Below are 13,800 nucleotides of genomic sequence, written 5' to 3'. Positions count from 1 at the left end.
TTCCGCACACACCTCGAAATTTTTTGTGCACTCCATATAAATTTGAGTTCTCTACATGCATATACTAGATATGATAATTGAGTTATTGTATTTGATCATTTTTGCAATATATATTATCTTAATGGTTTACCTTAGAGGAAAAAATGAGAAGCTCAAAAATTCATTGTACGACACAAAGTTGTGGATCTTTTTTCCAAATTTCAGTGATTCTTGGATGCTGATATGACTGAAATTCAATATGAAAGTTATTCAATTTATCTAAATTTGGAAAGTTACATTTAATATAGAATACATTGCAAATCATGGCAATGACAACTACAAAATTAGAAAAAAGAAGAAGAAGAAGGTATTATTACTTGAAAGATTTGCATTGATCAAATAACAAAAATATGTAATAATTTGGGGCACATTCATTACTCATCATTCTTGATATTCTTTTATTTGCAAAACTTTGAAGCAATAGTTTGTTACACAAATTGGCCACATAACCCTGGGTTTCCCAACCATGACAGACAAAACAAAAAAATCCGGGCCTCCCCATGTAATGACGGCTACAAAACGTATATGTTATTCTTGATGGAGATGAATAACACGGACTGATTCCAGTTCCAATTTGTCCTACGGGAGCATATTGATGGATCAAATAGGTGGATCCCCAATTTCATGATAATCAATTGGTTCCATAATGTGGATCTTATGTCAACGTGTAGAGCGAAATCCAGTTTCATATGCGCAAAATATCCATTCCATGGTGTTTCTTCCCTCTAAGTTATCACCAAGTAATACTAGAGATACTTCTTGTACCAGTTCCTCAACACATTAATCGACATGTTCTTAATCATGTAAGCTTAGAAGCAAAGCGTTCCATGGCATTTCACTTGTGTTGGGCAACCGAATTGAAGGAGTCAAATAGATAATTATTCATGAATAAAATTATCGGGTGAGTCACGAGTCACGACCTAATTTTAGATGTGAAACAGTTTTGTATGTTTTGATAATGATAAACATGTGAAATCATTTCCTGTACTAGAACTTTACCTCCTGAGTACAAGAGATTTCACAAAACTAACCCATAGACAAAGTAGTTGCAAATGAGGACATCAACAGGCACAGCTATGAAAAACCTGCCACAATAGTTACATTAAGTCTAATTATTATCCATTGTTCTATGAATCTCTCAAGTACAAGGGTGAGCAGAATGAGTGAAGCAATTAATATAAATTACCATCTACTATCCATGCAATTTAAAAAGGAAAACATTACAATTGTAATAGTTTTATTGTTCTTTGAAATGATAGTAATCCCTACTTGGCTCAGGAACAGGATTCCACTCCCACAGCTTATCAGAGAGATTGGGCAAGGAGCTAGAAAATGTGTTCAATAGTGATTGAGAGGTTTGTGATTGGTTTGCCTGAACATAAATTTGTTGGTATTCTACTAATCTGTGGAGTTCTTCTGCAACTGTTGTCGTGGGGGCCATCAAGGTCAGTAAGGTGTCATTACATGGTGGTGTTACCATTGAGTTGTCTAAGTTGTTGTATTGATGATGCAGCACCCTTGTGGAAGACGATGATGAGGATGAGGGTGTGGCATCACCCCCGCCGAATTGTAGGCTTTCATCGGAGGCATGATCAATTGCCCTTGTATTCTCATCCAAAGCAGTTCTACCACTCGGATTCCCTAGTCGTGTCGGGAACCTTGGCACTGGAATTGTTGAGAGATCCTCCCCTCCAGCCCGTTTGTAGACCCGACAAAGGGAGATTTCAACCTGGAAGAATAAGAAAATTTGAGAAATCTTTATAACTCAATCATTCATTACCAAGGATAAAAGCTATAGAAGGATAAGTTAGATAAGTTATGTTTATTACAAGAATGCAAGGTGTAGATTTGCAAAATTCTTGTTCATTGAAATTTAACTCTTCCTTACTTGGATTAATTTTTAAAGAAGAAATGGCAAGGGTATTACAGGATGAACAGTGCTCATTCTAAAACATTTCAAACAAAATTAATCAAGCACACCATTGGAAAAGACTGTGGTATGAATAAAACTAAACAAACATAAATTCAAGCTAACCCAAAATGAATTATCCCTTCACTTAACTGGGAAAATGGGAATGGCCTAGGCCTTGGCGGTAGTATTGTCGAGTCCCATGGTGAGGTCTCTAACTCCATTCTCAGCAAAGGTTAGGGGCCTAGATTCCCATTGACTTGCCACTTTTTACCACTAGCACCACCTCATTAATACCTTCAAAAGGCTAACTCCTAATCTACTTGAAAAAACGGGTAGGGGCTTGTCTTTCCCATTGAATTACCCTAAAAAAAAAAAAAAAAAACTAGAGAAATAGTTGGGAGATGCTGGACTATAAACCTGAACCAACTTGAAGGTCAAAAGAGAATGTTAGAGGAAGATTCAGGAGAAGTAAGAGGGGCATTGAGAGGTGCCTCAGTAGACAGTGTCATCTGCCACGGATTGTTGGGGGAGAGAGAACACTGCTGGCTGCCTTCAAATAATTAAAGGGGAGTTCAGGGTTTAGTCTCAACTACTCACTCAACCCTAGAACATTTCATTATCTTCACCGACTTGCTTTCTCCTCGATGCTTCTACTACTAAATAAGGTGCTAAGCCTACTTAACATAGAAGAAGCACATAAGCATGGATTTCATCAATTATAATGCATATTTCACCTTATTACTCAACTCCCCCTCCCTCCCTTAGCAGCTGTGAAAATTGAGAAGCCCATCAATCGGGTGTACACTCTGTGTGTGTGTGTAAAAGGAAGGAGAGTAGAAAGAGGACGCTCACATGCCACCCGTGAAATGAAGATGAAGGGATGGGTGGAATCGAGAGAGAGAGAGAGAGAGAGAGAGAGAGGTGAATGAAGGAGAGAAGACCACCTAACCAACTGCACAATTGAATGCATCATGTCAGTTAAGAATACATATGCATACATACAGGTTATACCGTTTGGTTTGGTTGGAGGACGAGACTCTCTCTCTCATGGTGGTCTGTGCATGTGTACCACTTTCTTTGTCTATTTCCTTTGTTTGAAGTGTTGGGCTGTCTCAAGAACTAGTCCCAAAACTGCATGAATATACTAGCTAGGTCCCCTTCCTCTTCTTGTTGGTTCAAAAAAATTGAGAGAGAGAGTTTACAGAAAACCCTAACAAAAACAAAAACATCCTGAAAGAGAAATTGGGATCTAATTAGAGTGTGTAAGAACAGTATTAGTACCTTTTGTTTTTGGAATATATGATGATTATGATCAGCGGAAGTGGTTTCATGTTGGGGAAGTCTGTACTCATTCATGATCCAGCTGCTGCGGGTGCCTTTGGGGGCCTTCCCCGAATAGAAGACAAGGGTTTTCTTGAGACCGATCGGCCTGCTGCTCCTCTCACCACGGATCATGCGGTCCGCACCTGTGGCCTTCCAGTAGCCGGATGTCGTTACGCGGTTCGGCCTGTCGCCATTCCGATACTTGCGGTCCCTCGGCACATAAAAGAACCATTCCTTCTCACCTATCACTGCATGTGCTGTTATATTTATGTACAGAGAGAAAGAGAACATAATTAAGTCAGTCAGTGAGTAATTAGAAGCTCCTCCATAATTGAAGAGCATGAATTAAAGAGAGACCTGGAAGTTCCCATGGATCATAACGGTAGAGGTCGAGGAAAGTGATGAGTTCAACACTGAACCTCTTGCCTTCGACCTTACGGCGTAAGTAGAATTCTACCAACTCTTCCTCTGTAGGGTGAAATCTGAAACCTGGCATCAACACCTCCTCTCCTCCTTCCTTCTCCGCGTCATTCATACTGTTCATCATCATCATCATATCTCACAGATACTTCACTACCAACATCTCCTCCTCCCCCTCTCATTTATAGCTAGAATCTCAATCAAGGGCATTCTACAGTTAAGAGAGGACACATGATAAGAACAATCAACCTCATCTATCTGCTAGAGTTTTCGTGTAATTTTTGTTAGAGAGAGAGAGAGAGACGGGTGACTGTTGTTTTGGAGAGAGATGATACGAGTAGTGTCATAGACAACAGTCGGTCCATGAATGAATAAATAGGGCGGGCCTGGCTTAGGTGCTAAAGAAAGATGCGAAAAGGACAATTCAAAACACACACAAATAGCGAGAACCCATCCCTCTAAAACCTACGCAGCAGCAGGTAAATTGGCCAAATGAAAAAGAAAAAGCAACCCAACAATTAAGAAATATCAAAAGCACCCCAAATCTCTCTCCCATGCCATACCCATAGAGCCTTCCCCTACCTAATTAGGAGGGTCCCAACAACTTGCTTGAGAATTGTACGATGGTGAAGACTCAGTCTTAATGACGATAATACCGATAAATAAACTCCTCTGCAAATTTACGTTGGCGAATATACACCACATTTTGTTATGGATGTTGCGCACCTTCAAACTTTGCCATAAAAACGTAATTTTAGCGTTAAAATTTTTTTAAGATGGCACAAGAATCTATTTTATCTCTAATTATAAAATTTTAAAACTCCAAAAATGATTCAAATCAAGTAGATCTATGAACACATTAACATTTTGAAAACGGAAGGTCCAGACAATGTATTGTAAGATTTATTCTTTCTAGGACTTGAAAATCTTTCTATTCTTCATATCCATATACCTCGATGTCGAGATGATCGATTAGATATTTTTTTAACATCCAAACAACTTTTTTTAAGAGATTTTTGACATTCTATATTTTAAGGCATCAACCTTATATTATCGTTTTCCCTTAGTTATTATAAGAAAATAAAATATTTCCTTTTACTTATTATAAGAAGGAAAAAAATACCTGAGGACACATGGGTTACATTTTTGTGAGAATTACACCTACACTATTCCCACCCTGCAACCCATCTGTCTAGCATTTCCAACACGAGCAGATGGGAAATTCTCTTAGTTAGGGCGTATCTGGTATTAGCAACACCAAATGTTGTTTGTGTTTCTAATGTCACATAGCTCAACTTATAAAAAAAAGTTATATTATCGGGCATGTCCGATATTAGGAAAATCGAATAGCCTATTGTTCGGTATTTCTAATGTTGGACGTGTGCGTAAAATCGAATCGGAACGGTTAATCGGATATGGACCTGGAAGCGGTTTAACCGGCTGATTCAACCACTCTAACCGGACAAGTCCCAGGCGGTCAGAAAAGTGTTAAAAAAAAAAAAAAAAAAAATCTATTAAATTATGAAAAGCATATAAATAATTATTAAAAAAAAACATTCAAATGAAGTTGAAAATTAATTATATTTTCCAAGGGCTATTTTTAAAATTTTTTAAAAATATATGAGAAAATATAAAAGTGAGTATTAATGACCAAAACAATTTTTAATCTTTCCCATAATGTAAAGAATATTTAAAAATGCATTACAAATCAAATTCCTTATTTTTGATAATTTATATACATTTTTTTTTGTTTTTTTTTTTAAATACCGGTTGATCACCCTAACCTCCCTAAACCATAACTGACCACGAGCCGGTTCTGATCTAACTGGGCAGTTAGTGGTTAGATTGGGTGATTTTGCAAAAAATGTGTTTGACAGCTCAACTTCCTAAGTTGTTCGGCATAAGAACTACTAGACTCATTACAAATTATTATTATTTAATTACTAATATTTTAATTAGTATCATAGAATTTATGCAATCTAATTAATTTTATTTTTTTCTCATTTATTTATTAATATTTTTATTTGAATTTATTTTATTTTTCAATAAAATTTGTTGAGATAGATTCAACACACTAGAATATTTTTTCTATTATGAAATATTGAATAGATAGAAATATTTAATTATCAAAATATTTTTTCTAATATAAGAATAAGAATTCCTATTCTATCATTTTATATAATTAATTTAAATTTTAATCATATTTTTCATTCTATTTTATTCTAATTTTAGAATTAGAATATACAGATATAAATGGATTGTATATTTATCTTTTTTTTTTAAGGAGGTCACAATTGCTAGTAGCCATTACATGTCAAATTGGATGGTTACGGGAATGTCACAAAGTTTGAAAAAGTTATTTTTTGAACTTTGAGTCTAGTAAATGACATATTTATAACCACCCCATTGGAAATTTGACGAACAAAAGTAATTGTGTCCTCCTTGCATTAAAACTAAATGGTCTCTTTGTAATATATTTTCATATACAAAATGAAGAATAGTAGAATAGAAATAGGATAGAAATTGGAAGTAGGAAAATTAGAAATAAAAAAAAAGAAAAAATATAAAATATAGGATAAAGAAAAATCTATTGAAAAATAAAATGCATTCAAATACAAATATCAGTAAATAAAAAAAGAAATAAATAAAATTAATTACACTGCATATTGAATATTAATAATTACTTATAATAAATCCAGTTTTTCTAATGTCGGGAACGCTTAGGAAGTTAATTTGTCCCAAATTTTCACACCCCGTAAAAATAACGGAGTAGGGGTGGTCTCTATGTACTTTCCACATGACTCGTATTAGAATAAACGCCTTGAAAAGGTGTCCATACCTAATATTCAGAAAATGCATACAACTCCCAGCATTCTCAAATTTTTGAAGGGACCTTTTGAGCATTTTGAATTTTCCGAATGAAAATTAGGCCTCACTAAAGTGTTTAACGTGGTGGGTATGGTACATGAGTCAAACCGTAGATTTTAAAACCAAGCTTTAGTTAGTATAATAAGCAAGCAGTGGAGTGATTAAAAAGGATTGAAGAGGGTACATTTGTGGCCTAAAATGTTGAGGCGAAGATTTGGATGTGTAGAATCGTAGGCGACATCATCAAATTTAAAGCTTTCATTTAGAGAGAGAGAGAGAGAGAGAGGGTATCGCACTCTTTAATTTTAATGGTTTTATTGGGGGATGATTGAGGAGTGAAATGGGTGGTAGGAGTAGGCGGTGGGGTGAGCTGTGCAAGTCAAGGGATACTCGTGACCGCCTTCGATGGAGACAGAGAGAGAGAGAGAGGCTTTTGGCATTTACTGCGCCTTGGCCGCCTACAGCGGGCCAATGATGTTGGTGGTCTTCTTAGCACCCTTTATTAATGCCCAAAAGTTGAGGCCTGTCTCATCTGGTTTGGGCCTGGGCGGCGCTGATGGGTCCAAGAGAATGAGCCTACCTCCCTTCTCTCAAAAGACACCACTTGATTTTTTTTGAGATCGAGATAGAGAGGGTGGCCATTTTGTCAAATATGACAATTACATTTTTTTTCATCCCCACCCCACAAACAACTTTTTTCTTTCTGCCTCCCAACTTGAACTCGGACTCATTACCGGCGGAAATGGATGGTGAGATGTTATGTTCCTAACCTTTTTCCCGAACCCCATTCCCACAAAACCTGAACTTGAGATTTTCAATTTCCAGGTAATCTCCATACTGGCTTTTTTTTTTTTTTAAATAAGTCAATAGGTGAGAAGGCCCCCACCCATTTTCATGGAGAAAATACCTTTACAACCTTACAGTTGATTGACGGATTTGTCCCTAATAATATATTTTCAACACAAATATCTAACATGTAAGTTTACATAATACGTTTGGAGGCACCTCGGGGAGTGGGGCGAGACGATGAATAAATTTGCTTTTCCAATAAATTCCTATTTACCAAACAAAATCATATTTATCCTTATTTCTTGTTTGTCAGTCGCTGGGTTGCTAAAATAGACTTAATATTATGGAATGAGATTCATTCTTGGAACATCACTCAAACCGTTACTGCTGAAGAAACCCACATCTCCCAAACGCTTTTCGATTTTTCCTTTTTCTCTAGCAGGGAGACCACTACAGAGGGAGCAGCCAAAGAAAGGGAGGGCTACAAAGTCTTCCCAGAGTGGTACAATTTTGATAGTTTGTAAAATCTAACTATAAAACAAACTCAATCAGTAAATATCTAGAGATGCCTGCACATCAAATAAAAATATAAATTGACAATTAAAACACACATTCATCGACCAGGCAAAAGAGAAATTGAGGAAATCCCATTTGAAATGGTGTACGTATATGGACCAAATTTTTGTATTCTCTTTACTCATGGTGACCTAGGATAATATAATAAGATTTAAATGACTTCTGAATGATAATGGGACTATCTGTTTTTTTTAGTTAGTAATCCAAGTTTAAGAAAGACCATCATTCACCATTAAAAAAAGAAAAAAAAGACCCTTCCATTTTTTTTTTCCCAGTCACGTAATTCAAACAATAAACCAAAACTGTGAAGTGTGAACCATAGTCAATAAATTTCCTTCCGACGCATTTTACTGGCTAAATTGATTTCCACATCTACATTTTAATTCTTAAGTTAAGCAATATTATAAGTAGCAGCGCCAATGGGAAAGCTAACACACATCCTAAGTCCACCGACACCTTACTAAAGTTTGATTGCTAGAAAAAAAAATTAGCAAAAAGGAGTTTCTTGTCAGCTAATATGAACTAGTAAAACACCATTCTCCACTAATGCCTTGACAACAGTAAGGGAGAGGTTCAAAAGGAGTATGTGGATGTCATTTACACAAACATCCCATTACGAAAGTTCGGCCGACATGAGCATTGGAATATGGCCAAAGAGGTCCCTCACATCATTTTTTTGTGCGTGTGTATAGCTTCTTTTACACAATTTATGAAAATCCGCATGGAATGAACTTCTATCTCCTCTTTATTCACTAACATTTTTTTTTTTTCCTTTTTTTCCTCTTTTTTTTTTGTTTAAACTTGGTTTTGATCAATTACAAATTACCATTTCTTTTCTTTTCTTTCTTAATGTGGGGTGGCACTAGATTGAAAAACGATATAGTCGTTCGTCTTCGTATGTAGATGTAATCACATTAGTACGAACCACATAAAATCCTAGTGTTGTTTTTCCGTTATTTCTTTTCAGCTTTATATTTTCTTGTTTGGTGCTGGTTCTATTTTATTTAGCTCTTTATTTGCAAAAAACATCTTGTTGGGTTTTTAAGCTTCCACGCACAAGTAGTAGTAGAGAGAGAAAAAGAAAAAAAAGTACTAGATAGCTCTTACCATAAAGAACTAGAAAAAAACTAAATCTCCCACCCAGCCTTTCTCTCTCTAAAATTTTCTCTCTCTACATACCCAAGTTTCCTTTCTCTTTTTTCTATCTTTTTCTCTCTCTACAAAACCCAATCTAAAGAAAAGAAAAACCCAGTAAATGAGTATGTGAGGGCCTCCCAACTTGTTCCTAACCTCTTAGGAAACTTAACTTTAACTATGGACTCTCACATGTCTATCCTAATCTAACTAGAACTTCTCCCCAAAAACAACTCCTATATAATAGAAATTTCGTTAATAAAAAAGCTCCAATAAAATAGGAAACAATACAATTCGGTAATGGAAAACAAGAAAAAACAATCTCAAAAAGCTATGAGATTCAGGCCAAATCTTAAAAAATCTCCACCTTGAGTTGAATTCAAAAAGAGATTCAATCAATTGTCTTCTCCACAAGTGCCTCCCATGGGTACTCACCTTGGCAACATATTAATCAAATCCAAATATAGCTTGAACTTCTGTATGGAACCAGCATTGTCATCATATCTACAACATTTTTCTTGGTGTCACACTGCAGTCAGAAGATATCACCTTTAGTTATTATCTCATAGATAAAATAATACATGACATCGATATGTTTTGTCATTGCATGATATTCCCGTTTCTTCGTAAAATATATTAAAGTTTGACCACCGCAATAAATAATAGTCACATCTTGTCGTAAGCCCAAATAACTTACAAGCTCTCCAAGCTAAATGACTTCTTTCACTACCTCGATAATAACCATGTATTATGCTTCAGTCGTAAGCAAGGCAACCAGGGTTTGTAATATTGACCTCCAACTTATTGGAGTTCTTGTAAGTGTAAATACATAACTTGTAGTTAAATATTCTACAGTCCAAATCGCTTACAAAGTTAGCATCAACATAACGAATAACCTTGTCACCAAACTTATTATTTCTGTCAAACACCAGACCCACATCTATTATACCCCTTATGTATCGCAGAATGTATTTTGTTGCATGCTAGTGATCTTTATCTGTAAGGTGACCCAAATAGGGCAAACATATTCTTCTCATTTATTCCATATAAATGAGGTTATGAATCCTACACAAGTTAAGAATCTAATAGACATCACATATCTCAAATTTAAGATATAACCTAGAGTTCTAATCTAGTTGGACTCTAGAGAGTAATCCAACTCAAGAGACTTCTTAGTACAAATATGTCATATGGGATATCACCAAATCCAACAAACCTCAAAATGTCTCGCAGAACAGTTAATTGGGTTCATTGTTTTTCTGTGATCTTTTGATGAATAAATTCGAGAGCTGCAAGTTAGTAGGATATTCCTTAGAGATTCCTCTAGAGAGTGCAACTTTAACAGGCGTGTCACTTTGCTTAGTTGTATCTTAGCTCCTTTTCATCTTGGGGTTCCCAAAACAATGGTGTTTAATGCGTCATATACAAAACAGCAAATGTCTAAGTCATAGTAGTAAAACAGTTGTCAAAATTCCCTAAATCGAAAACCAGTTTAGGGAGATGGAAGCTGATGGTATAGAAATCTGGAACACTTATTCCGGCCTTTTTGCCACCAAGGAAGAGTTTGTAGCTCTGCAACACGGATAAGCAATTTTAAATGTGTTTTCTGAGTTATGGCAGGCATAAAAAGGGCAGGGCAAAAAATAGCAGTGATAATAAGGAGAGAGAGAGCAGTGATAATGAGTAAGAGGCAGGAAGGAATAGAGTAGTAGTGGGAGTAAGAGCAACTCACCCAATCAGATATAGACTCCTTCAAAAATCTGATTTAAAGATGGATTTCCTAATTAAGTAATATATACAGATTTTAAACCTTAAAAACTTTCTTTTTAAATCATCTATCAGCATTCATTTTAAGTGAGCTGCAGAATTTTAGATATAAAGGAGAAATTCCTCTAAAGTAATTTAGAATAGGACATGATTACGATGCGTGCATGCCCGTATAGTAACTTCATTCAGTCACCGTCCAACTTAGTTAGTTAGACGGTAGTGATTGAAAGGGTAGGACGGTGGGTGGCTGAAGTTCATATGCATGCATATGATGAACTGATGTTTTAAATTATAAGGAAAAAGTGTTTTGCGAGTAAGCCGACTCACTAGTTCGCACAATCAATCACAAACGTTCATCTTTAAGATGAACATCCACAACTAAAGATTCCTATCCAATGGACAGGAAAATATTCTAATAAAAATATTTTCAAATTTTATTTTATTAAATTTTATTTTTTATATTCATGATCCACTACAAATTTGGATCCAAGATCAATACAAATAATGGTATTCAAGGGATCCCGCATGAAAATAGTATGAGTCAGGGGACTCATAAAAACCAGGTCCAATTCTAAATCCCTATCCAAAAATGGGGGACCGCATTTAAATAGCACCTCGAGAAAGAGGGGGCAATAAGTTGTGGCAGTAATAGTGGTTGCCGCGTTTATGAGGGTTGCAAAATATCCATCATACCATCTCTCTCTAACGACTTGGTCCTTCTTCCTGTCTTTTATTAGCATCATCATGTCACGCGCTCGGTCCCTTCTTCGCATCGCAACTCATCAATCTTTCCTTCTTACTTCAATCTCCGCCTTCACCTTCACCTTCACCTTCACCTTCACCTTTTTTTTATTCTTCAGGCTTTACAACTATTTCAGAGTTATCTGCTCCCAGACCAGCATAGATTGACACTGCAATATATAACATTTAAAGTGGGAAATAAATAGATTTTTTTTTTTAATGTTTAAAAAAAAAAAAATAGTATTTTCTCGGTGAGGTTGATAATTTTCTGGTCTCAGGACCTGCCTCTCTAACTTTTACGGAAAGACAGCGGTATTTATTCTTAAAATAGGATAAAAGGGTAAAAAAAAAAAAAAAAGGCCTAAATTAAAGTTCCTCGAGAAAAATTTCATGAGGATATCTTTTCAATGTCACTACTACAGTAGGGGTCGTATTTTTTACAAATTATGAGAAAACCATTACTACCGAGTGGCCCTTTTTTTTTCAGAATTACCCACTTGTCGGTATTTGCAACACCAAACAGGTTGGAGATCCTGCAAATTTTTTTTTTTTTTGTCAATTCTCTTAGTGAGGGCCAATCCGATATTGACAACACCGATTGTCTAAGTTGCCTAGCATTCCAAAAACTAGACTTATTATAAGTAATTATTATCGCTAAACTTCTTATTATTTAATAATTATAAAAGAATTTATGTAATTTAACTAACTTTTTTATTTTATGGCATTTATTGCAATTTGTATTTCAATGTATTTTACTTATGAACAGATTTTCCTTTACGTCTTATTTGATCTTTTACTTTTTTTATTTCTAATTTTCTATTTCTAAATTTTTATTCTTTTTCTATACTATTGTAGATTTCTATTCTATCATTTTATATATCTCTAGGTTTTATATCCTAATTCTAAAATTAGGAAAGTAAAAATGAAATAAAATAGACTAAAAGTCTAACTAAAGTTTAAATCAAATATCTAAAACGATAGTATAAAAACTCTAATTCTTATATTTGAAAAAAATATTCTAATAATTAAATATTTCTATCTATTTAGTATTTTAGGATAGAAAACAATTCTATTGCACTACTAATTAAATTCTATTATTCTTATTAAATACAATTTAAATAAATAATAGTTACTTACAGGTGGACAATTCTAAAAAAAAAAAAGAACCATGGGTGGGGGTGGTCTCTATGTGATTTTACAAAAATAAAGGCGTTGAAAAGGTATCCGTAAGAAAAACTAAAGAGTTGGATATGGCTCCTTTTCATCAAGGTTTGAAGCTTAGAAAGACGAGAGGGAGGCATTGACTTGAAAGTGTTTCCATTGATAGTTTTAGGGTTGTTAGGAGTCTTATCTTTGAGATGGCTTCCATTTGATGATGATTCATTTTAGCTTTACCCCAGATTTTCCGGTGAGAAAGAGGTGGGATGACCAAACAAAAACTAAGTTTACTTACTTGTACGACCAAATTAATTCTTCTTTTCTCACCCAACGAACTAATCTTTTATCAAAAAGGGAGTAAACTTTTACTCCTCCAAATAAAGGGAAAATACAACTTTTGGGTGTTTTTTTATATATGGCATGATTTGCATAACGTTGCAATCTTAACCAAACAAATTAAAGGCGCACCTCCAAATTCTATAATAAATGTAATTTTAGTGTCAAAAATTTTTAGGATGGCTTGAGAATCAATTTTGAACTCTCATTTTAAAAATTTAAATTCCAAAAATGGTTCAAACCAAGTAGATATATAAACACATGAAATTTTGAAAATAGACAGTTCAGATAATGTGATGCAAGATACACTATTTTTGAGACTCCAAATCTCTTTTTTTTTCATATTCATACGTTTCGATGTTGAGATGATCAAATAGAGGTTTTTCCAACATGAAAACATGGCTTTTTGAGTCTACAATTTACGGTTGCAACCTTATATAGACTTTTTTGCTTTTAGATATTTGGTTATACTTTTGCACTCAAATTGGATTTAGGTGGGAAAGAAGTCAATGAACAATACTTAAAAATTAGGAACTTTGGGTCTCTTTAGAAGAAATTATTGGACAGAAGGAAACGTTATTCCCGTGAGCACTTTGGCTCTCCATGATTTGGGAAAGTCAACTTCATCATTTAACCTCCACGTAGCTTCCCAAAATCAATTGAAAGTTGGTTCTTGCCCATAATTAAATTTAAAATTTAATTGAATTTCTCCATGGAACCTCCTATCCCTTTCTTTT

At 34.9% G+C, this 13,800-nt stretch overlaps 1 protein-coding gene across 1 annotated transcript; it reads right to left on the bottom strand.

Annotated features, from left to right (window-relative positions):
* Positions 1 to 1,114: 1,114 nt before the first annotated feature.
* Positions 1,115 to 3,855, bottom strand: LOV1 (NAC domain containing protein 35). The gene is made up of 3 exons (XM_006836893.4): positions 3,632 to 3,855; positions 3,233 to 3,531; positions 1,115 to 1,768 (listed from the first exon to the last, which is right to left on the bottom strand). Exons 1-3 carry the CDS (start codon positions 3,828 to 3,830, stop codon positions 1,277 to 1,279), a joined length of 990 nt encoding a protein of 329 aa, XP_006836956.2. The 5' UTR covers positions 3,831 to 3,855; the 3' UTR covers positions 1,115 to 1,276.
* Positions 3,856 to 13,800: the final 9,945 nt, after the last annotated feature.

Source organism: Amborella trichopoda, chromosome 11 (genome assembly GCF_054954075.1).
Source record: "Amborella trichopoda isolate Santa Cruz 75 chromosome 11, AtrichopodaSantaCruz75HAP2 v2.0, whole genome shotgun sequence".
In the NCBI taxonomy this organism is placed as follows: Eukaryota; Viridiplantae; Streptophyta; class Magnoliopsida; order Amborellales; family Amborellaceae; genus Amborella; species Amborella trichopoda.
The sequence above is the reverse complement of the archived record's forward strand: the minus strand, read 5'-3'. Positions and strand labels throughout refer to the sequence as shown.

What these genes read in the sequence shown, in the direction of transcription:
- LOV1 (XM_006836893.4), bottom strand. Translation starts at nt 3,830, where the DNA reads ATGATGATGATGATGAACAGTATGAATGACGCGGAGAAGGAAGGAGGA. An exon ending in TGATCCATGGGAACTTCCAG is followed by an intron (nt 3,532 to 3,631) that starts GTCTCTCTTTAA and finishes TAAATATAACAG; the next exon opens with CACATGCAGTGATAGGTGAG. An exon ending in ATATATTCCAAAAACAAAAG is followed by an intron (nt 1,769 to 3,232) that starts GTACTAATACTG and finishes TTATTCTTCCAG; the next exon opens with GTTGAAATCTCCCTTTGTCG.